Genomic DNA, 24873 nt, shown 5'->3' with positions numbered 1-24873 from the left:
AGTTGACTGTGGTGTTTATGTAATGTGAATGTGATTTTCCATTTTCTTCTTTTTTCTTTTTTTTGAGACGGAGTCTTGCTCTGTCACCCAGGCTGGAGTGCAGTGGCACAGTCTCAGCTCACTGGAACCTCCACCTCCTGGGTTCAAGCAATTCTCCTGCCTCAGCCCCCTGAGTAGCTGGGACTACAGGTGCATGCCACCACGCCTGGCTAATTTTTGTATTTTTAGTAGAGTAGGGTTTCACCATGTTGGTCAGGCTGGTCTCGTGATCCGCCCACATCAGCCTCCCAAAGTGCTGGGATTACAGGTGTGAGCCACCATGCCCAGCCGTTCTTCTTTCTCTTTATATTTATTAATTAAAATCTGCAATGGACAGCTGTCCTTTCTCCACATTTATTTATATTAACAAGAACTCATTGATATTTCTGTGGGTTATAATTCAATATCAGCATATTTATTTTACTACTGAACTTTGTAAACCATAATATTTAAAATTGAGAAAATACTTTATAAGCAAGGAAATATCTATTGAGCTCAGAGGAAATTATGGTAAATAGAAGCTTTTAAAATTCTCATTATCGATACACATTAAAACAAGTAAATATTTGAGCTGAATATTTTTATAGGCATTATCTTTTTGCTTCCATTTGAATTGTTTTCTTTCATTCTTTCTCTCTCTTTTTTTTCAAAATAAAACTTACCAAGTAAGTTGTTTCTATTTGTAATTTTGGAATATTTTCCCAAATGTAGATTGTGAAATCTGGTACAGAATATTACTTTATCCTACTAAAGAGGAGCTCCATCAAAGTCTTCTCTTCATAAGTCAGATTTTCCAAAGTATGATTATGGACTTTCAAAATTGAATATTTTATACATGAGCTCTCATTGCTTATTTTTTTAATTTTATTATTATTATACTTTAAGTTATAGGGTACATGTGCACAACGTGCAGGTTTGTTACATATGTATACATGTGCCATGTTGGTGTGCTGCACCCATTAACTCATCATTTAGCATTAGGTATATCTCCTAATGCTATCCCTCCCCTGTCTCCCCACCCCACAACAGTCCCCGGTGTGTGATGTTCCCTTTCCTGTGTCCATATGTTCTCATTGTTCAATTCCCACCTATGAGTGAGAACATGAGGTGTTTGGTTTTTTGTCTTTGCAATAGTTTGCTGAGAATGATGGTTTCCAGTTTCATCCATGTCCCTACAAAGGACATGAACTCATCATTTTTTATGGCTGCATAGTATTCCATGGTGTATATGTGCCACATTTTCTTAATCTAGTCTATTGTTGTTGGACATTTAGGTTAGTTCCAAGGCTTTAATATTGTGAATAGTGCTGCAGTAAACATATGTGTGCATGTGTCTTTATAGCAGCATGATTTATAATCCTTTGGGTATATACCCAGTAATGGGATGGCTGGGTCAAATGGTATTTCTAGTTCTAGATCCCTGAGGAACCGCCACACTGACTTCCACAATGGTTGAACTAGTTTACAGTCCCACCAACAGTGTAAAAGTGTTCCTATTTCTCCACGTCGTGTGCAGCACCTGTTGTTTCCTGACTTTTTAATGATCGCCATTTTAACTGGTGTGAGATAGTTTCTCATTGTGGTTTTGATTTGCATTTCTCTGATGGCCAGTGATGATGAGCATTTTTTCATGTGTTTTTTGGCTGTGTAAATGTCTTCTTTTGAGAAGTGTCTATTTATATCCTTTGCCCACTTTTTGATGGGGTTGTTTGTTTTTTTTCTTGTAAATTTGTTCGAGTTCATTGTAGATTCTGGATATTAGCCCTTTGTCAGATGAGTAGATTGCAAAAATTTTCTCCCATTTTGTAGGTTGCCTGTTCACTCTGATGGTAGTTTCTTTTGCTGTGCAGAAGCTCTTTAGTTTAATTAGATCCCATTTGTCAATGTTGGCTTTTGTTGCCATTTATTTTGGTGTTTTAGACATGAAGTCCTTGCCCATTCTAGGTCCTGAATGGTATTGCCTAGGCTTTCTTCTAGGGTTTTTATGGTTTTAGGTCTAAGATTTAAGTCTTTAATCCATCTTGAATTAATTTTTGTATAAGGTGTAAGGAAAGGATCCAGTTTCAGCTTTCTACATATGGCTAGCCAGTTTTCCCAGCACCATTTATTAAATAGGGAATCCTTTCCCCATTGCTTGTTTTTGTCAGGTTTGTCAAAGATCAGATAGTTGTAGATATGCAGCATTATTTCTGAGGGCTCTGTTCTAAGCCAAAAGAACAAAGCTGGAGGCATCATGCTACCTGACTTGAAACTATACTACAAGGCTACAGTAACCAAAACAGCGTGGTACTGGTACCAAAACAGACATATAGACCAATGGAACAGAACAGAGCCCTCAGAAATAATGTTTATTTTTTTAACTTACTCCTCGTTTTCATAGGGATACATTTCAATGTCTTCCTATTTGCAATTTTTTTTAATAATTGTTATTTGTAAAGATTAAAAATTGAAGTTATTTTCTCCATTTGATGAGTACCTTAACTAAAGACTTCCAACTGATTTTTAAAAAAATGCAATTCAATTTCAGAGGCCTTGTTTACAAAAATAGTCCAATGCCATGTTAATACACTCTGGTTGATTTGTAAAGTGGTGCTTCAAAGAATCAAACATTTCCAAAGACTGATTAATGACCAGCAGGAAAGAGAGTGTATAGTTTCATACATAAGATAATTTTTAATTCAATATCAACTTTATTCTTCAGATAGTGTTATTCACTCTAATTTTGTGTATATAAAAATAAATGCAAATTTTCACTACAGTTTTTACTTCAATTAATAAATTCCACAACTTCATCATATATACACCAATCATTTTCAACTACATGTCTGCTCTATAGATTTTTATTTTAACAAAATCATTGTTTTACTATGATGCTGTGCTCCACTAATATTTGTATTCATGTTATCATTTGCAGTCACAATGTTTAATTTTTAAGTTAAAGTGACAATAGCATTTATAATAAGGTCAGACAATTCACCATTGACATGATAAACTTCTAAAGGCTTTTCTTTGGTTCTGTGAATTGGATTTTTAAAATTTTAACTGCTATTGGAACTATTATTCAATTCATCTGCTCACACTGATATAAAACTGTCATCATTTAACTGTTCGCAGTACTCTTTTGCTAATGGTGTCAACTCATTAGTAACCATTGTTTTATATTTCTCATAGGCCTAAGGAAACTCAGAATTAAAAATGAATGTAATTAATTTTGGAAAACTGTTGTCTGACCTAAATGAAAAGTCATGCTGCATGGAGTGAAATGTAAACACACCTTAAGCAGCTGCATGCGTTTAATCACTTGCTTAGAGCACAGTCTTCTAAAAATAATGACTAAACTTTGACATAGATGCTGCTGCTGCTTCAGCAGATTTCTATCTTCTGATTGTCTATGGTCAATGATAGCATTGAGGACCCTTTGATGGATGGTATTTTGTGTGTTATAGGCTCAGCAACTTTCTTGAGACAAAGAAAATCAAAATTTTTCCAAAACATTGATATGGTTTGGCTCTGTGTCCTCCCGCCAAATCTCATCTTGAATTGTAATCCCCATGTGATGGAGGAGGGGCCTGGTGGGAGGTGATTAAATCGTGGGGGTGGACTTTCTCCTTGCTGTTCTTGTGATAGTGAGTGAGTTCTCATGAGATCTGGTTGTTTGAAAGTGCATGGCACTTCCCCCTTAGCGCGCGCTCTCTCTCTCTCCTGCTACAGTGTGAAGAAGGTCCTTGCTTCCCCTTTGTCTTCCGCCACAATTGTAAGTTTCCTGAGGCCTCCTAGGCTTCCTTCCTGGGTTTGGTTATGAAACATAACCAAAAAATTTGTAAAAGAGCTGTCAATTTATAACATGCAATAGTTTACCAAATTACCATAGCAAGAGCCTCTAGACACTCTGTAGCATGATTTCTCAGGCCCTATTTTCCATACATACTTTATTTACATCTATTCCGTAATAACGTGTCCCATTAACCCCATTGACTGGCATCCCGATGGCTTCATGCCTCTCATAGGTCATGACATGGGCCACCCAGTGCGGGTCATGACACAACTAGCTGCTACACCCAGTAGATGGCAGGGTCTGCAGCATCCAACACATCCACAACCACCAGAACAGAAAGGAGTTAGCAGTTTCTAGCTGTTCATATCCAAATAGCATCATTTAATCAGCCACTTCCCTGCATGTGGCAATTCAAAGAAAGATACAGCTTGCCTTGAGACTAGAAAAGGTTGGCATAGGAGAGATGGACTATGTTTCAGAGTTTACCATGTGTTACAGTGAGAACCGTTAACTGCACTTGCCTCTTATACTCTACTAAAAGAGATTGTGTCAGACATTGAAGCATGATGTAAAGGTCTTATAAAACCTCTTCTGATGCAACTAATAATAATAATAATTTTTAAAAAGGAAAAGTCCATGACAAATGCTAAACTGGACAGGATGCTTACATAATACACTAAAATCAGTATGCTCTAGACAAACCGCAATACATGGTCACCTTAAATCTGGAATTGTTTTTGACTTCAGCACATGAATCAACAACTTGTTTATGTTTTCTTCTACATTTCTCTTGAAATGACCTCATTTTTGAAAATTTTCACTGTATCTCCCTTAGTCTCAATGCTTATTACCACATGCCTATATTACTTATAACAACCTATTTACTAGTCTAGGACTCAGTTCCTCCTCTGCATTCTGTTCAGACCTACCATATTTTTCTCTCTCCAGAAAATTTTGTGTCTCATCACACCCTTGCCAGAAATCTTTTAATGGCTCTTTATTACCTGTACAGTAAATTCCAAACTTCATTTCCAAGTGCTGCCAGTCCCTACTCTGCACTTTCAGGCCCATTTCTCATTTCTTGCTTACATCAGTCCTTCACTCCAGCTTGATCACTCTTCATTTCCTAAACACGCTTGGCATTTGGCATTTGTTTCACACTTGTTTTTCATGCTGTCATTTCCATTTGGAATCTTCTCCTCAACATGGACCCTATTGTTGAAATAGAACCTACACTTTAAGCCCAAGTAACATCTTCAAGAATCCTTGGAGTCTCCATCTAGAAATGTTCTCTTTATTCTCCAAGGTTTGCAGTAGTGTAGAAACTGCTTTGATGGTATATTATACCCACACCTTCAATTCAAGGAGCTGTTTGATTGAATGTTTTTGAAAGACAGAAATGAGCCCTTTCACCTTTTGATACCAAGCAATGTCGTACAGTACCAAATCTTGTGAATATGCTGTTACTTCACAACTATTCACTGATTGAATTAATAAATGAATGGCCAGTGAATTCACACTAATGAATTAGTGTGGTAATGAGTAGAGTTCTTCTTTTAGGAAATATTTTTACAATTTGTTGGGGACATTTCATCACAAAGAACAATTGAATTTAAACCTGTCTGTGGAAGAAATCTTTCTGAGTGGGCTGCCTTATTGCCCAGTCATTTCTTTCACTAGATTTCATCTCTTTGATCAGCTTTGCTCATTAAACTTTGGTTCTCTATAAATATTAAACAAGACCAGTTTCATGACATTTTTATAACTCTAACAAATAAAAGGTAACAAAGACACAATCAGTAAAGACATAAAGTGTTTGTGTGTAGTCTTTGTGTGTGTATCTCAAAATAAAGATCTACATCAAACAAGTGGTTACTTGTGGGGAAGGCAGTGACATTGGAGGGATATATGAAAGGAAATTTTACCGTTACTCTATGTGCTCCTGAATTGTTTTAGTATTTTTGTAATGAGGAGTTATTGTATATTAAGTGTGAAATAGAGAAATGATAATTTTAAAATCTCTTAGCCTACATGGCACTGTTTGTATGATGTCTCGAAGTGCAAACTGCCTTTAAGGAGTTCATAGCACATATTCCCTTGGAAATTCCCAAGAAATGGAGAGCATAAAAATTTGGCTCAATACTTTTCAAATTATATTTTCTGTTGTTATTTTTGAAAATCCTACCAGAGTAAGAAAATAAATATATCTGATTGAGAGTAAAAACATATTTGGAAGGTAAATAATATAGAAAAAAGAGAGCATGAAAAAAGTAGAACTTGTATAAATTTTTAATAACTTGCATTCCTCTAATAGTTTTACATTCCTCATGTAAGAAGTTTATAATCTAAAAGAATTGACTGATGGGCATAAGATCTAAAAAACATTGTAATGAAAAATCAGTAAAGCTATTAGAATATTTAAATAATTAATTCTTTAAGGATCAAGTAAGTGTTAGCCATTAAAAAAATTACAGAACATCTGGAAAGCAAAGAGATTGAAAGATTGGAAATTAAAAAGAAAATGGTGTGTTTTGTGCTACTGAGGGACTTCAGCAAATGGATATAAACCCATTTGAAAATAAATATAGAGTCTGTATAATTACAATGAGCCCGAAGATGGGTTTAGCATTTATGTATCTGCTGGGAAGCATGGTGAGTCAGGAACAAAAAACCAAAGCAAAGGGAGGTTATTAAAAAATTATTTCCTGTTGTATTGTAGAACTCGAGAAGAGAATAAACATACCAATTACTTGCATGGCCGGTTCCACGTCTGTTGTGGCCTCTTCCAACAATGACAGCAGCTTGGCTGATATCTGATGCACGGACTCAATGTTGCTAAACAAGCTATCCACATCCAGCCTATCAATCTGAAGAAACAAAAAACATTGAGCTGATGGAGAAGCACTGTATTTAGGATGTTTTCTCCTGCTAAACAGTAAGCATTTTAAATGTCAGCCCATGCTGTCTCCATTAACCATTTCTGTTAACATTCTTATTTAGGAATTCTAGAGTGCAGTTTTGTTTTGTTTTGTTTTGTTTTGTTTTGTTTTATTCCAAGAAATTGGGATGATGCATCTGTTACTTCTGTCTTTTAAAAACATTTTGAATATGTTTTGTGTTGAACATACATCTATATATTCCTATAAGAACCAGAAAGGGAAGATTTGGGCCTAATTGGTATTAACTGCCGTCTATGAGGATATGTACTAGCGTGTAAGGATTTAGAATATTTTACTGCTTATACAGCAGAAGTCAGACCTTACCCGAGGCAAGTAACTATTTTCAAAGCTGTTTTTTAAACCACAGATGTTTGAAAAGTGATGACAAGTAGATGTGCTGGGTTGCTTTTCCCTTTTTTTTTCTTGATATAAATGTAAATGGAAATCATTAAATATATTATACCTATTAAGGATTCATTATATTTTGTTATTTCATGCACATCCTTAACAACCAGTGTAATTATTCTTAGATCTTATAGCTAGTGTTTATAATAATTTATTTATTCATTTATCCATCCTTTCATCAAATAATTTCTGAGAAGCTTCTATGTACCAAGAATTACAAAAGAAGCCAGACTGTGTCATAGGTAGTGATTGGTTAGTAGAGGGATGGACGACTATCCTCAGCTATCTGAATATGGTGAGATATGTGCTCTGATTTTGATGAATCTTATTCAAAATAATTCCCTTTAGTTTAAGTTGGATCTCCTTCCATAATCATATAGTGACTGGTCAGGCCACAGCCGTATTGGTGAAGGCTCTACTGGGCTACATCAGGGAACAGGAGTAGGTGCCTTTTACTCATGACTTATTGTGAATGAGGTCATAGGTGCATAATTAATTCATCAATAATCAATTCATGGAGGAGTAGCACAAGTGAAAAGCAGAGTTGCTGGCTTAAAACCAGCTCAGCAAAGTTAGGGATATGAAAGAGACAGAGAATCCAATTAAAGAAAATGTGCCAAGAAATTAGGGGAATTGGGAACAAAGGATATAACAGGGAGACATGGAGGAATTCTGCAGACGAAGGCCGACAACTACAGCTTTTTTCCATGATTTCAGACTCAGTTTCTTTAGGTGTGTGTGGGGTCTATTTAAGGGGGAAGGAAGAAAGCAACGTGCTCATCTTTTTATCCCATCCCTTTTTGACATTGTCCCATCCACTGTTCTCCATATTGGACACCAATATTATTTTGGTAAGGATATTCTCTCATTGAACGTGGAAGCATGACTTCACATTGCACCTTTTCAAAATGTGGCGACTATGTCAGTTATTTCTTATGCAATATGGTCTTGCTGTATACAAGTCTTTCAAACATCTTGGGAAATTTTTCACTTTCCCATCATTCATCCTGTCCTCAAGATAACTCACAGCCTCATTTGTAATCAAATTCATGTGATTATATGCAGTGGTTTACTTCAATATAGGATTAGACAACTTTTAAAAAACTAGTTTTATGTATTCTGAAATTGTCTATAATTCCATACTAATTATTACATTGTAATCACTATTAGTTCTTAGGGTCTTTAATCCAGTGTCACAAAATGTTCCTTAATTGATCATTCACTTTAATAGGAGATGGCACATGTGGTTTTTTGCTTGTAATCTAGAGAGGTTCAAGACTTTCAATTTCTGTATTAGAAAGCATATTTAATATTATAGAAAATATTTAAAAGGCATATAACAGTTATATGGATTTTTGTTAATTATTATTTAATAATAAATTATTATTAAGTAGTTAACATGAAATTGTCATTTAATAATACTTGATTATTATCAATGGCTCAAATGTAATATATCCCTAAGTACCACTGATTTAACACATTACTCATCCTAAAGAATTGCCTTATGTGTTGGGTATTAATTAAATCCACAAAGGTATAACTTTGAATAATGCAAGATGTTTTCCAAAAGTTGTGTATGAATCAAAGTTTTATAGATTGGTTTAGTTCAAATTTACTGATTGTATTATTTCTTAAAATCATTTTTGAAATAAATCCTTCTAATATATAAAATTTCAGCCCCTAATTTACTTGCTTTATAAGATAAACTATCAGCAGTAAATCATACAGTGTATCCCTGTTATTATTTCATTTTGCTGTGGAAACTTTATTCTGAGAAACTTGAAGTGTTTCATGTTTATTATTTCATACATGACTCCAACTCCTTTGTAAAGGATGAACCATTTGAAGATACAGAAAATAATGCAGGGTGAAGAGAGGAGCCATGCTGAAACTTATGCAAGAAGTTCAGGGGAGAACTGGATTCAGAAATTGACCTTTTTATTCTATGCCTTCGTTCTTTACCAGCAAATATTAACAATAGAGTACTTTACTATCTCTGTTTAGATTTTTTGGTTTGTTCCTGAGTTTTTCACCAAGTTGTCACTCCTACAATTTATTTCCCAAGGTCAGTTTCCTGTATATGTGTTTAATTTAGATTATGAATCCATTTAGCAAGGATCTAATTCTACATTTTGTCTGTAATCTTAGCTTAGTGCAACAAATACTAAATAACAAAAACATAGATTTTAATTCCACTTCTTCCTGAAGGACAGAAAGGATTAAAACATCAGTTGGCCTGATTTCAAATGCCCATATCACCATGAGCCCATGGGGGATTCTGTGAATCATAAAATGAATTCATATCCAATCATTGCTATGCTAAGGAACAAACAAATGCCTGGTACACATAGGCTTTTAAAATTGATAGACTATTTTATGATTACTGATATAAATTCAAGGAAGCATGTATTTATGTTTATTAATCATTCACTGGAAACAGGTAATGCTCTAAAAGCTTAAGTTGAATTACATTTTAAATGGATTAAAATTCATTTTTTTAAAAAAAGACATCTGAGTACACACTATTCTAAGTCAAGTCAATATATAATAATTCAGACTTACAAAACATAAAAATTAAAGGCCAATTTTTCTTTTTTAAAATTTTCTTCTTAAAAAAATGAGATACATGTGCAGAACATGCAAGTTTGTCACATAGGTATACATGTGTCATGGTGGTTTGCTGCACCTATTAACCCATCCTCTAAGTTCCCTGCTCTCCCCACCCACCCCCTAATCAGCCCTAGTGTGTGTTGTTCCCCTCTCTGTGTCCATGTGTTCTCATTGTTCAGCTCCCACTTATGAGTGAGAACATGCCGTATTTGGTTTTCTGTTTCTTTGTTAGTTTGCAGAGGATGATAGCTTCCAGCTTTATCTATGTCCCTGCAAAGGACATGATCCAATTCCTTTTTATGGCTGCATAGTATTCCATGGTGTATATGTACCACATTTTCTTTATCCAGTCTATCATGGATGGGCATTTGGGTTGGTTCTATGTCTTTGCTATTGTAAATAGTGCTGCAGTAAACATACGTGTGCATGTGTCTTTACAGTAGAATGATTAATATTCCTTTGAGTATATACTCAGTAATTGGATTGCTGGGTCAAATGGTATTTCTGGTTCTAGATTAAAGGCCAATGTTTCAATTGGCAATTTAATTTGTTGATTTACAAAAGTACTTATCGCAAGATATACTTCAAATAGCTAGTTCCCATTACATTTAAATAATTACTAGGTTTTAAAATCACTTAATGTGATACCTCCAGCTTTGTTCATTTTGCTCAGGGTTGCTTTGGCTCTTCAGGGTCTTGTGTGGTTGCATATAAATTTTAAGGTTGTTTTTCTATTTCTATGAAACATGTCATTGGAATTTTAATAGGAATTGCATTTAGTCTATAGATTGCTTTAGGTGTAATGGATATTTTAACAATATTCATTCTTCCAATCCATTAACACCAGATATCTTTCCATTTATCCATGTCTTCTTCAAATTCTTTTATCAATGTGACTTCAAAATCTACTACAAAGCTATAGCAATCAAAACAGCATGGTACCAACATAATAACACACACATACACCAATGGAACAGAATAGAGAGCCCAGAAATAAATCCACACTTTTACAGTGGATTGATTTTCAGTAAAGGTGTCAAGAACACACAATGGGAAAGGACAGTCTTTTCAATACGTGGTTCTAGAAAAACTGGCTATCCACATGCAGAAAAATGAAACTAGACCCTTACCTCACACTAAATCAACTCAAAATGAAGCCTTAAACATAAGACCTGAAATTGTAAAGTTACCGGAAGAAAACACAGGCAAAAAGCTCCATGACACTGGTCTGGGCAATTATTTTTTGGATATAACCTCAAATCACAGGAAACAAAAGCAAAAATAGACAAATGGTATTACGTCAAACTTAAAAGCTTCTGCACAGCACAAGAAACAATAATCAGAGTTGAGAGACAATTTGTGAAATAAGAGAATACATTTGCAAACCACACATCCGATAAGGGGTATTAATATGCAAAATATATAAGGAGCTCTACTCAGTAAGAAAACAAATAATCCCATTAAAACATGGGCAAAACTAATGGATACTAGGCTTAATACCTGAGTGATGAAATAATGTGTACAACAAACCTCCATGACACACGTTTACCTACATAACAAACCTGTACATTCTGCACACGTACCCATGAACTTAAAATAAAAGTTAAAAAAAAAAAGAAAGAAAGAAGATACAGGGTGACTATAGTTAACAATAATTTATTGTTACGTTTCAAAATAGCTAGAAGAAAAGATTTAGAATGTCCCAACACAAACAAAATTATAAATGTTCTGAAACCCATCCTTGAAAATAATTTTTAAAAAGAAATGATAAATGTTTGAGGGGATGAATATCCCAATTACTAAGATTTGATCATTACACATTGTATACTTGTATCAAAATATTACATGTACCCTGCATATATGTACAAGTTTTATGTATTTATAAAAATTAAAAATAAGTAAATAAAATAAATTAAATTACAAAAATGGGCAAAGGATCTAAATAGACATTTCTCAAAAGGAGACATAAAAGTGGCCGATAGGTATTTAATGCTCAATATCACTATCATCAGACAAATGCAAATTAAAATCACAATGAGATATGACCACATACTTGTTAGAAAGACTACTGTTAAAAAGATGAAGGAAAACAAGTATTGGTGAGGATGTGGAGAATAGTGAACTCTTGCACACCATTGGTAGGAATGTAAATTAGTACAGCCATTATGGAAAATAGTATGGAGGTTACTCAACAAGTTAAAAAGGTTACAGCTAAAAGATGGCTGTCTAGAAAGTGGGCCCTCATCAGATACTGAATCTGCTGGCATCTTGATCTGGGACTTCCCAGCTTCCAGAACTGTGAGAAATAAATTTCTGTTGCCTATGTTACCCAGTTTACGGCATTTTTTTTTTAAATAGAAGCCTAACTGGGCAAAAATAGCATGTAAGTTTCTATCTTTGGCAGTCATCTTTGTGGAGAACTTGTCTGTGAAAAAGTCACAAACAGGAAAGCTAAGCCTGGTGGCAAAGTCTTATTAACCCTCGGATCTAGCCTTGCCTAAACAAGAAATCCTTATTCCATAAGCCGACAAACTGTCTTTCTTATTTAAGCTAGTTTGAACTTTATTTCTGTTATCTATGACCCAAAGAAGATTAATATACTTTTAATTGTAGCCAAAATGTTACTTTCTCTAGGAAACATTTCCTGTTCCTTGGTTAGAATTAACCTCTCTTTCTCCCTTACTTCCATGACTCTTGCTTTATATTACTCACTGCTTATATGGAAGCCAATTCTATTCTATTTATCGGAAATATTTATTAATTTATCTGTCTCTATGACAAAACTGTGAGTTCCTCTAAGACATTTGCCTTTATGAGTACTCTACCGTGTCTAACACGGTTCTGGGTATGTGCATAGTTACTCAGTAAAAGTTTAATTGAACTGAATTGAATCTGTACAATGCACATGATCTATTTACTCTTGAAGGAGCCAAAAATGAATATTCTTTGTAATCACTTCACTAGGCTCTGAATAACAAGCATGCAAAGATCAAAAGTGGTTTAAAGGGAAAAAATTACCGATTTAGTTGTTCAAAACTATTACATGGATATTTTATAATTTTATCCTTAATTTTATCTGCAAAGGCACACTGGGGTGCTTAGTTTGGCCATTGGTATAACTGGCTAATTTGCTGACAGAAGCCAATCTTCCTCTAGTTTACACCTGGGACATGCCTGTTTATAGGCTTCTGTTTAATGAGCACTGGATGAATTGGCCTAAACCCCATCACAGGGAGGAAAAACCAAACTTTCTTAGGTGTCCTGCAGACCCCCAACCACTAAAAATAACACTGTAAAGAAGTCTAGAAACAAACATTCTTTGAAAAAATAAATTAGGCTATTATTATAAAAGTAGTTCATGTCATTGTAGAAAATTAAGGATGAGTAGACAAAAGAAAGTAAAAGAAAAGAAATAACAATCACCTGTAATTCTACCACACAGAAATAGCCACTGATAATGTTTTCAGGTATGTTTTTCCAGATTTTTTTCTCTGTGTGTCTGTGTGTACATCCACACAAAAAATTATATACTTCAAATAGAGTTTAAATTTTTTTGCCTTAACGACATAACATGAACATTTTTTCATGTCAGTAATTTTCCTCAATTACACCATTTTTAACATTTTGTGGAAATACTGTAATGTACTTAACCATTCATAAATTTTTGAAACCTAGATAGATCACCCTTTTCATTATTATAACCAGCTCTTAGCTAAAGTCTTATTCACACTCATGATTATCACTGAGCTAAAGTTATTAATTTTTTAAAGCATTTTAAAAAGTATTAACAAATAAACATTGTTTTTTTCTTCTGACAACCAATGGATTTAAAATTGTCAATTGGATATTGCTGTCCTGACCTCAATTTGGAACTATATTTTTGGGCTCCTAATTTGATGGTCAAAATCACACAACTTAAAAATTCCACATATATGTGCATGACATATATATTTAATACAACAATTGTAGAAGAAGGGAGAAAATAAACAGCACTGCTTTCAAGGGCCATGGTGACTGCCACCAACCAAATCATCCTCTGGAAATTGTTTCTAGAAAAGTCTTCAGTGTTTGGATTTGGTGTAGTTTCGCAGTAAATCCAGGTTCAAATAGGGCCCCAATTCTGGGCTCTGAACTTATGTAGTAATTACATTAGAATTAATATAGGGCAAATTCTCCTTGGCCATCATCTGATTTGGTCTAATAGAACCTTGGTGCCATCTACTCCTTCTGTAGGACAGTTCCACACACATTTTGGTGAGGCCTGGATGCATCCTCTAAATTAGATTGATCCATTATTAATGCTGAAGCCATCAAAACCCAATGATATTAAGACTGTAGTAAGGTGGAAGTGGAAGAAAGCTGCATGTGTTACAAAATATTTGAGAAGTGGAGACTCACTGGGGACATTCTGAGAGATAAAGTAGGTTTTGTTTTATTTTTTTAGTGAGGAAGTTGAGAAGAAGAATGCTTGTGAGACAGAAATTGCAGCAAGTGGAAAAAAAGGATGTTGGCAGAAAGCCCCAGCAACCACTGGGCTAGGATAATTAACTCATTACTACGGCATTTACTGAGACAGTTGGCTTCTAGATTACAAAGCTTTTCAGGGTAAACTAGCCATTATTTCATGAGGCTTCTCAAAACTGCTGATTTGTATGTGTGAAATTTCCTGCTGTGAAACTGGATTTGAAACTGGCTAATTGAGTCAAACTATGAGTTGAATCAATATCACAGCTATACAGCAAGTCTTTTAACTAATCTTGCAGATAAATGCCTAAGTTACCTGATAACTGCCAGACAACGTTCCAGGCCAGAAGATACTAATGTGGAGGACCTACATTAGCACAGAGATGTTAGTCTCTTTGCAGAAAGGAGAGTGGGAGCTCTGGAACAGAAATCTCAGCATGTGTGCAAGGAAGGGCAGAGGCAACAGTCAAAGCCAGAGAAAGAGGCTGGGTTCAAACTTGAGAAGTCCCTGAGTTAAGAAGTCCAACAGCCCTGGAACTTAAAATTAAAATTAAAATTAAAAAAATGTCCAAAAGAAAATTCGTTTTGACTAGTAATACAAAAGCAAAGTTATTATATTGGTATCCTTGGGTAAAAGGTAAGTAGTTGACTAAAGGTCTCTGCCTTTGTTTCTCTTCTCTGCCTTGACACAGGGACAGGCAGAAAAGAAGTTACTTGGCAGAGGTTTGGGGTGGTCTTGCCTTCCTTTTCCTACTTTGAATTTTATATGAAATGTTCCAAAGATAAACAGTCATGCTAAAAATAGGTCTTTTGAGCTGGAGGGCTAGTATATTTTGTAATCTTTTCAGAAATTCTTTAGAAAGCGTAGACTAAACACTATGATTTATATTGTTGAAATATAGAGAAAGTAATTTGGAAACTCTTTGGAACAATCAGTGAGATTATAGGAGAAATTCATAATTTTTTAATGTATCTATGTCAGCCAAAAAATTATATTTAAAGGCTTGTGGCTGGGCATGATGAATGGGGTAAACATTTTATGCTTTGATCACTTGAGTACTCACTGTGTGAGGGTGTGTGTGAATGTGTGTACATGTGTGTTTATTTCTTCTTCATGTACATACTCAAACTGAGAGCTTATAGCAATACTCATAACTTTTTCAACAAGCACCCATATCCTTTAGGCCTAATATCTGAAAGAAACTACAGCTATCAAGGATGACTTAGCATAACACCCATTTTTTTTTCCGATTTAACGACACAATTGCAAAGTCCTACTCTTCAATAATACAACAAAAACTAGAACTCACTGAAAATAATTTGAAAAATGAGGAAATGCTTTTGCAAAAGAAAGGAAAAGAAAAATTTGCTAGAGATGATAAATGAAAGGAAAAAAGAAGGGTGAAACAGAGGGCTCAAAAAGATGTGGTAGGCAGATGTGTGACAGTAGACTTGAATAGTAACAAAGGAATTAGGGACAAAACTGGTACAACATCAAACAAATATCCATGAAGTCCATCTGTGTTGTAAATTCTGGTGTTTCTAGGATTTAATCACTTGACCACTGGAATTCCCACATTTTTTCCCTTGGAGAATGTCACTTGATCATGACATCTAAGTTAAGCATTACTGTTTACATTTCCAATGGTTTCCCTTCCCCACACACATGAAGTCAGTTCTTCTGGCATGGGGATCTTTGTGGCCTTGCCTCTGCACCTCTTTTCTGCTTTGCCTCCTGCAGCATGGCACTCCAGGAGCTGTTTGATTTCATGGCACATACTATGCTAGTCTATATCATGTTTTCTTCCCCAGGATGTCTCCATGGAATCCCATGAAGATAGTAAACATACAAAAGAAGGTTAAAAAACAAACACCTCCTGCCTGAATTTCAATTGAGGCATCAATTTCTTAGCTATCAGATACCAAAGTGAGCGGGAGATGGTTTGCCATATGCGGAACTTGCAAAGGAAAGTTCAGCGAACTGTTTCAAAGTCACCTCTGTTGACCTCATACCTGAGAAACCTAAAGGAGCTGTGGCAGTAGGAAAGTGATGGCTATGTTGGGATGAATCTGTACTCCCACAAGTCTTGGGGGTCAGGGATGCTTGAATGCTTCCTGTGGACCAGCTGTGGACCCTGTGATGTGGGGAAGCTAGTATAAACATATCTATGATTCTGCCTGCAAGGCTGAAGGGCAGAATACGAAGGTATACTCTGGATGCCTCGGGGCTCAGGAAAGAGTTGCAAATCACCGACTGGGACAGATGCAACTGGATCGAGTGGCTTTCAGGAGAGAATCTCCCCAACACCACCATCATGGGAATAGCCTGAAAAAGTCCAGGAAAGTACCTGTAAGAGTGCCACATTATTATATCTAGAAAATCCAAAGAATGTAAAGCTAGTCTATGATGGTACCAGTTCAAGTACACCTTCCCCCTCCCTTACCTCTCATCACCCATCCTCCCAAGGGTCAGGAGCTGGCTGATGAGCAGGTGTCAAGGAGGAGCCACATTCCAGCTGTGTGACTTTGGATAAGTTACTTAGCCTCTTTTTTCCTTGGTTTCCTCATTAGTCAAGTAGGAACACTTAAACCTACTTCATAAGTTGCTGGGAGGATTATATTAACTAATATAAACAAGTTGTTTAGAATAATGCTTGGCTTCTAATAAGTACTCAGTATACTGTAGCTATTATTGTTATTTTTAGGAAAACTGTGGAATGAATTTTGACCAAACTGCCAGCTGCTAAAGGCAGTTCCCAAACTAGATGAGTGCTTCAGATGTTCATTGATCTGTGAAATGATGGGGCTGCCAGAGTCCTCATCTGGAGACAGGGCGGGATCTTTGCACTACTAAGTAGACTGATGCTCCCCACAGCATTAAGTTGCAGTACGAATCCCAAGAACCATAGACAACAAGGATAAGGAAGGGAGCAGGAGTGAGTGCTGATTTTAGGAAGCGGAGCCAGTTCTGGAAACATTTTTAAATTGCTAATAACTTCTCACTTGTTTCTTTTTTTTAAGCAACTACCTTTGTCAAAAATCCAAAGTGCCCAAACCAATGTTAAGTCACCTGAGTTCCAGAAGATTCTCAAAACTCTGTTAAGTTTGGATTTTGCTGGGTATGCCCAGGATGATGGAAACAAGCATGAGCCCTGGAGTGGGGACTGGTCTTTGGGTGCACCATCTATTAGCTGTACCACTAAATTCCAGACTGTAGACCTTAGGGTTAATGCAGGCTCTCCCCTCTGTCATCCCTAACTCTGATCTTGATAGCGTAACCACACTATCTCCAACATTCAATTAGCCTTTCCTTAATCACTTTGTAAAACTCTATCAGGCCCCAGTTTCTGCCTCTGAAAAAGCTTCTAAATTCATTTTTATTTCCTATTTCCCCAAATCAGCTTACTAATAACTTCAGATTAGTCTTCCTAAAACATGTTTAATTGGATTTACAACACAGTTTAAATTCCTCTGTTTTGAAACATTTGTTTCTTCCCAGTTGCCTACAGAAAAGACCTCAAATTCCTCAGTCTGACAGTTTGCCTGGACGAGACCTATCTCGTCTTACTCCGGTTATTTTTATTTTTGTAAGAACCATCTGCTACTATCAAAAGGAATTAACTCATTTTTAAACTTACCCTATGTTAGCTCACCTACTCTTGCTCCTGTGGTTCTCCACTGCTGGGCTGCTCTCCTGACCCTGCCTCCGCCTAACCAATGTTTACTCAGTGCAAATCCCATCCCTTCTCTAAGACTTCCTGGATCACTTACCCATCCTGAAGTTGTTCATCCACTCATTTTTTTTTAATCTATAAATATTTACTGCTGCTCATGTATAAAGCACTGTATTAGGTGCTGGGGATATAGCAGTGAACAAATGAGACAAAATTCATGACTCATAAAGGAGAAAAGTAAACAAGATAAGTAAGGAAAATGTATTAAATATAGGGTTAAGTATTATAGGGTTAAAACAAAAACAGCAAAAGGAAGATAAGGAATTTTGGGGAGGCTGCAGCACTGGCAATGCCTTACTTGTATCTCCTTGATTCTGAATATTCTTGGACATGTGAAGGGCCTTCTGGTGTAAGCATCTCTGATTTTCTACCTAAAGGCTTTCTCTGACCGCTGATGCCTGCTCTGCCTACATACAGGCAAGGTTAGAAGTGCCAGGAATTAACACTCCCAGGAGCATCCTTTAGCCAATGTCTAACAGGAATTGAGGAGGGTAAATACTCCTCCCATGGGACAGTGTGTTCTGTACAGCCTCCCCAAGCTCCCAGTGGGAAATGAGCCCCATTTGGCCACAGAGTTAACCCACTCATTAATATACCCTATATTGTCTTCTTTCTCTGTCTCATTTCCCCGTTCCCTTACTGCTATTTCAGGGTATCATCTCCCAAATCAATACCATCTAAAATCCTTTTATCAGGCTCTGCTTCTGAGGAATCCAGTCTAAGATAGATTGAGGTGGTGAAGGAAGGATTTACTGAGTAAAGTCTTGAAGGACATGAGGGAGCAAGCTATGAAGTTATTTTGGGGAACAGCATTCAAGGCAAAGAAAACAGCAAGAACAAAGAGCTTGAAACAGTAGTGCCCCTGGTTTGTTCAATAAAGAGTGAAGAGGCCAGAAGGTAAAAATAGATGACATCAGTGAGAATGAGGGCCAGCTCCTGTAGGATCTTGTAGGTCATCATGAGTTTATTAGGTTTTAATCAGAGTGAGAGGGGAAGTCATTGGAGGGTTTTGAGTAGAAGAGTGACATAATTTGACTGATATTTTAAAAGGATCACTCTGGCTGCTTGGTTGAAACAGGGTAGAGGAAGAGAGATGGGTCACAAGACAGTTGTAAAAATCCAGGGGGTTATTGATAGGTTCTTGAACCAGAGTGGAGGCAAGAGAGGAGATGAGACATGGTCTAATTCTGGATAAATTTTGAAGGCAGAACTAAAGAATTTGCTGATCGATCTGATACAGGAATTAAGAGAATGAAAAAGTTAAGGATGACTCCAGGGATTTTTGCCGGAGCAACTGGAAGGTAGAGCTGCCATTTTCTGAGATGAGATAGAATACAAGGGAGAAAGTTTTAAAGAGGAAATTAGGAACTCAGTTTTGAACATGTTAAATTGGAGATGCCTTGTAGACAATCAAGTAGAGATTTGAGTGGGGAATTGGAGAAACAAAGGAGGACTTAAGGGAAAATGTCTAGGCTGGAGATAAAAATTTGCCAATCACCAGCATGTAGATGGGATTTAAAGCCATGAACCACATCAGGTTTGCAACAGAGCTAATGTGGACAAAAGAGAGAAGAGGACCACAGACGGAGCCCTCAATTACTTTAGTGTTTATAGATGAGGATTAACCAGCATAGGAGACTGAGAAGCAGCAGCCAGAGTGGTAGGGGGAAAACAAAGAGTGTGCAGAGTCCTGGAAGACAGAAGGCACTGTTTTTGTCAAATGCTGCCAACAGGTCAGGGAAGTGAGTGCCTCCTTTTGCTAATGTCTAAAGCAATTAATTGTTTGCATAACTAATTAGCACAACTAATCATGACTGCCTTCTGTCATGATCACTTCCAGCGTTGCCTTGAAATAGATCTTTGATTGTTATTTGTGTTTTATATGTTTATGAGTCATTTTCTTGGCCACATTATAGACTTTACTAGGGCAAGGCTGTGACATAAATTTCCTTGATACCCATGCAGAGCTCAGGAGCAGGCACCGCATGCAATAGGCACTTGAGAAACATTTAATCTTTTAATTTGCATATTCAACTAAAATATCACATTCTTCATGAAACATAGCTCAGTCAATCTGTCTGGAAATGATCTGTCCCTTCTCTGAACTCCAATTGCACTTATTGTCTACACTTATCAATTATCACTTTGCATTACAAGTTATCTTCTCAGAGCTATAAGAGGCCTCTCACTAGGGATTCTTAGTTTTTTGATGACACAAAAATGTGTTTCATATGTCCTTACATACTCTAAATGACCTAAAATTAATTAATTAATTAACTCATGCAATCATCTACCTTGCCTGTGTCTAAAGTGCTTTACATAAGTGCATATTAATAAAATAATGGTTTCCTTAATATCTGCTTCCTTTCTGGCCCAGTGTTATTGTTTGGAGTCCAGGATTTATGGCCTTGTACTGATATGCGTGGCTATTTTGATCTACGCCTGAATAAAGCTGTCTCAACATGGCTGGCATTTCATTAGAGAGGTTTATGGCAATATTATAATAATCACAGCCACTGAAATTTTGTTGCTTATTCTACACACACACACACACAAAAGCAAATTAAAATTGTAGTTTATGCATCATCTCCATTCTGGGAAGTAAAGTAATGAGCACAAGATCATCTTGCCCAGGCTGAGGGATGACTTTTCTGGATATTAAAACAGATCTGCTTAACACATCTATGTTTTTCAATTCTGGGCATCCCAAATCCTGCACTGAATTGGGAAATGCATTCATTTTTCTCCTCACTTGGTCCAGCAGATTCTGATCTGGACTATAGATTATAAAAATTAGAGAACACTGAAGCTGTCCTAAAATGGAGCTTAGGAGGTGCTTATAAATGTAACAACAAGGAGGACAGTTTCCATCATAAAACTATAGTACAAGGATAAAAATGAATGCCTCATTTTTTTGAGTTGAGACTTTCTGAACAAGCAAAGATAAGAGATTTCCTTCCCATAAAAAGAAAATTCACATACTAGAATATTGATGCATTACTTTCATACCCAACTAAATCTGAATCCAATATGACAGCAAACTATGTGTTTTCCAGGTTGACAAAACAGAAATGTCCCTCCAGGGGAAAATGGGAAAGTAAGTAAAGTGTGATGACTCGGTGTCAGTACTTGAGATATTATGTATTAACATAGTCACATTGTGGCTGGCAACACTGTGACTTTTATTTTTAAATTTAACATTTCACATCTATAACCTCCAACACACAGGAACTGCCTTTATTAACACACTTACAGAAAATCAAGAAAAATTTTATTGAGTTTTTTTTTTCTGACTTTATGAGACTTCAGGTATCTGGCCTTATTATGGAGGAACAATGGCCCAGACTATATAACAAATGCTAGGATTCCACAGAAAGTGTGAAAATCAAGTCTTTGATTTAAAAAAATATGGAGTTCTAACCTGGACATACAGATTACAGGATTTTTTGTTGTGATGTATCTTATTCTTCATGAAAATCGGTATTTGTAAAGGATTGAAGAATATTTGTGTTGACAGTTAAAGCAGACTTCCAGCAAGAGTATAACGTTTTCAAGTCAGCACCTTAGTTCAGGAAGGCCAGTACAAAGTAGAATGACAAAGGCAGGTATATTTCTTTTGAGTCATTTCTCTCAGCATCTTAATTATACTTGGCAGGAATTGCTCTGGTTTTCTCAGATTTTTATTTAATGTAGTGAACAAAATCCCTGTTTTTCTTTGGCTTTTAGGGCATCTTTTACTTCGGAATTGCCAGCCTGGTTTGGATATCTGTACTCATTAAAGTCTGTGAGGTCTTGTGACTGAGGAGTTTGACCTCAGGAACTGCCTTACTCTACAGAGGGTGGGGCTGGATCGAATAGGAGATGGAAGTGGAGAAAGGGACTTGGCTTTTTCATCAGTTTGTTTTACAGTTTACATGGATTTCTGGTGTTTCAAGCATAGCATGAGAAACAGCCAAGATACATAGGAGATTGTTTTATACATTATAAAATTTCTTCCAAACAACCGAATGTGTACCCTTATTCTTAAATGTAGTCTCTACCCCTCGGAAAACACAATATATTAAAAAAAATTGGAAAGTTTGGGAGAGTAAACAAGGTAAAGGATCAGAGGAAAAATTTTTCCTTACATGTAAGATTTTACATGTGTATTTAAAAGGATACTTTAAAGAGAGAAAGGGAGGAAGATAGAGAAAATAAGGGCATTATGTTTTTAATTAAAGTTCTTATTTTGAATTAATTGTAGATTCACATGCAGTTGTAAAAAAAAAAAAAATGAAACAGAGAGATCCATGTACCCTTTACCAAGTTTCCCCCAAGGCTAACAGCTTACAAAACAATAGAATGTGTGCCTTGGATTTTGATGCTGTAGGGTAGAACATATTATAAATGGCATAAGGCAATTGTTTGCATAAATAAGACACGTCTATGAGAAATCAATACCTTAACTCCACTTAGTTCAGGGCAATTTCATGGAAGAGACTGAGTTTTAGAGAGTAGCCAACTTTAAGAAAGTTGTGGTCAGTGAGCCAAGATGAAATGTGTTTTCAGGCCCAGACTACAATCAGAAAATTCTGGAAGTGAACAGAGATGGGAAGAGTAGCTGGGTGATGTAAAAGGAAAGAGAGAGAGAATTCCATGGTTGCCTATTAAGCAAAAATGAAAGACCATTCTTTCTGGAAACAGTAAATGTCTTTTAGTGAAGGTGACAGCTGGAGAAAACAATTTTGACAAGAGTCCTCTGTGACCATTGAAAATTCATGCCCAAAGATATTTGCTTACATCTGGTTTCTTCTATTTGTTGTGTGGACAAAATTTTAGCAAATAACTTAGATAAGCTTCATTTATCTATCTATCCACCTATCTGTCTAGGAAAACTGGCTATGTTTTGATAATTACTAGATAAAATATTTTTGCCTTGGTCCTTTTATCTTGTATTTCAGTGAGCTACTATAACAGTAATTCTGTCCTTTGCTCAATGAAAGTAGCAAAATTTCATTACATTTCATTGTCTGAATTCTTGTTATGGACAAGTGGGGGGTCTGAGGAGCTGGGCTGGGAGAGAAGGGTGGTGAGAGTATTCAGATAGAACTGAAGGTCATCTCAGAGAGTGCATCTAGGGAGTGACACTAAAATTTAGAGCCAAGTAAGCAGTGCATCAGGGCTGCTGCAGAGCCTCTATGCACTGTATAATTTCTGGGAGTGCTGTTCCACAGCAAGGCAGCCAGGGGCTGGATATAGAGGTACAATCTAGCTTTGAGGTGTCATGACAGACACCAGGGATGCCCAACCAGCTAGAAAGCATCAGAAGAGAGGGCAGGATATGGAACTCTGGAAGATTCCCATGACATGTGCTGAAGCTGTAGTTCCTGTTGTATAGGACGGCAATGGACTCACTCTGGTGAAGGAGGAGCCATGAAAAACACAGCAAAGGGATATACAAGTTTCACTGAATATTTTAGCAGTAAATATAGCTTAAAATGCATAAGAAGTCAATGGGACTTTGGTTATCTCTTTATTATATATAAATTTTCATTGTATTATGGTCTTTGAACAGTATTTTTATTATTATAGTACATCTATATCCCCCTCCTCCCTGTCTCCTTTCAGGGATACTTGGACATATACTGCGTTCTCAGGGAGTTGGTGAGCCCTCCTCACACGCAGCCTTCTCTGTCAGGGTTGGTTTGACGGCTGACGCTACAGCAACTTGGTTTGGGATGGTGGGCACAAGCAGGAAGCTGAATGTCTGAGCCCTGGAGTGCCTTCCCTCCCTTGCTCCTTTGAAGAAGCGGCCAGTTAAGAATTTTCCCTCCCTAACTCCCTCTCTTTTGTGTTTCCCTATCCCAGGGCTTTCCTCACCCACTTTGGACCCTGAGGGAGAGATTTTGTAGGATGTCACACAGAACAATTGCTCGATACACTCCCCACCATCCTGACATTGAAACAGCCCACTGCTAACCTAGGTATGACTGATAACACCAGTAATGGGCACCATTTTACATTCAAGGACTCTGAATTCAGAGAGAGCATGAACATCAAATTTATGGTCCCTTATTTTAATAATTTTTTTAATTTTCTATTTAATATTTGTTATTTGTGGTTGAAAATAAAATGTGTAAATATATTGTTGTCTTCAGGGGAAAATATTCCATAATGGCATACAGTCTACCCTCTGAATCCTTGAGTTCCATGTTTATGGAATCAGTCCTCTGTGGATCAAGAATATTTTTTAAAATGCATCTGTATTGAACAGACTCTCTTTCTTATCATTATTCCCTAAACAATATAGTATAACAACTATTTAGATGGCATTTACATTGTATTAGGTATCGTAAATAATCTAGAGATGATTTAAAGTATACAGGAGGATGTGTGTAAGTTATATGCAAATGTAACCATTGCATTTTATATCAGACACTTAAGCTTCCGTGTATTTTGGTATCCTTGGTGGATCCTGGAACCAATGCCCCATAGATACCGAGGGACAACTGTGTATGGTATAATTCCTATTCCAGAAAATATTTCAGTATGCTTGTATAAACAATAAGCCAAAATAATTATTGTGCTTCTTTCTAAGTGGCAAGACTACAGGTGATTATTTTCCTCTATGTATGTTTTCTAGTGAAAATTATTTATATAATGTTGCCATATAGTATATCAAAATTTTAACAGAAAATTCCAATTGAATTCCTGTCAATACAAAATTATACATATTTTAAACCATTTTTTAGAAAACACAAATTTTTGAGCATAAGGCACATGACTAAACCAAATATGAGTAAATTCAGAATAAATGCACATAACTTTCTTGTTATAGAAATAAAACCTACCAAGTGTGCATTCAAACACATACCCTTAAAATATCATTGGATGGGTAAAAAGATGCTGGTAATGGAGTTTGCCTCTA

General features: G+C 36.2%; 1 protein-coding gene and 1 long non-coding RNA gene across 2 annotated transcripts in view; one reads left to right on the top strand and one right to left on the bottom strand.

Moving 5' to 3' along the window:
• ARHGEF38 (Rho guanine nucleotide exchange factor 38) overlaps positions 1-24873 on the bottom strand; it is a 137372-nt gene that overhangs the window by 66441 nt on the left and 46058 nt on the right. The window contains exon 3 of the mRNA XM_030819182.1: positions 6558-6681. Coding sequence (XP_030675042.1) covers positions 6558-6681 — 124 coding nt within the window. The remainder of the gene's footprint in view (positions 1-6557; positions 6682-24873) is intronic.
• On the top strand, positions 10416-24230 carry LOC115836720. Its single transcript, XR_004031744.1, has 3 exons — positions 10416-10493; positions 12634-12638; positions 24220-24230. It is a non-coding gene; the product is annotated as an uncharacterized LOC115836720 (long non-coding RNA).

Source organism: Nomascus leucogenys, chromosome 9, assembly GCF_006542625.1.
Source record: "Nomascus leucogenys isolate Asia chromosome 9, Asia_NLE_v1, whole genome shotgun sequence".
Lineage (NCBI taxonomy): Eukaryota > Metazoa > Chordata > Mammalia > Primates > Hylobatidae > Nomascus > Nomascus leucogenys.
Note: the sequence above shows the minus strand (reverse complement) of the source record. Positions and strands in the feature narration are given on the sequence as shown.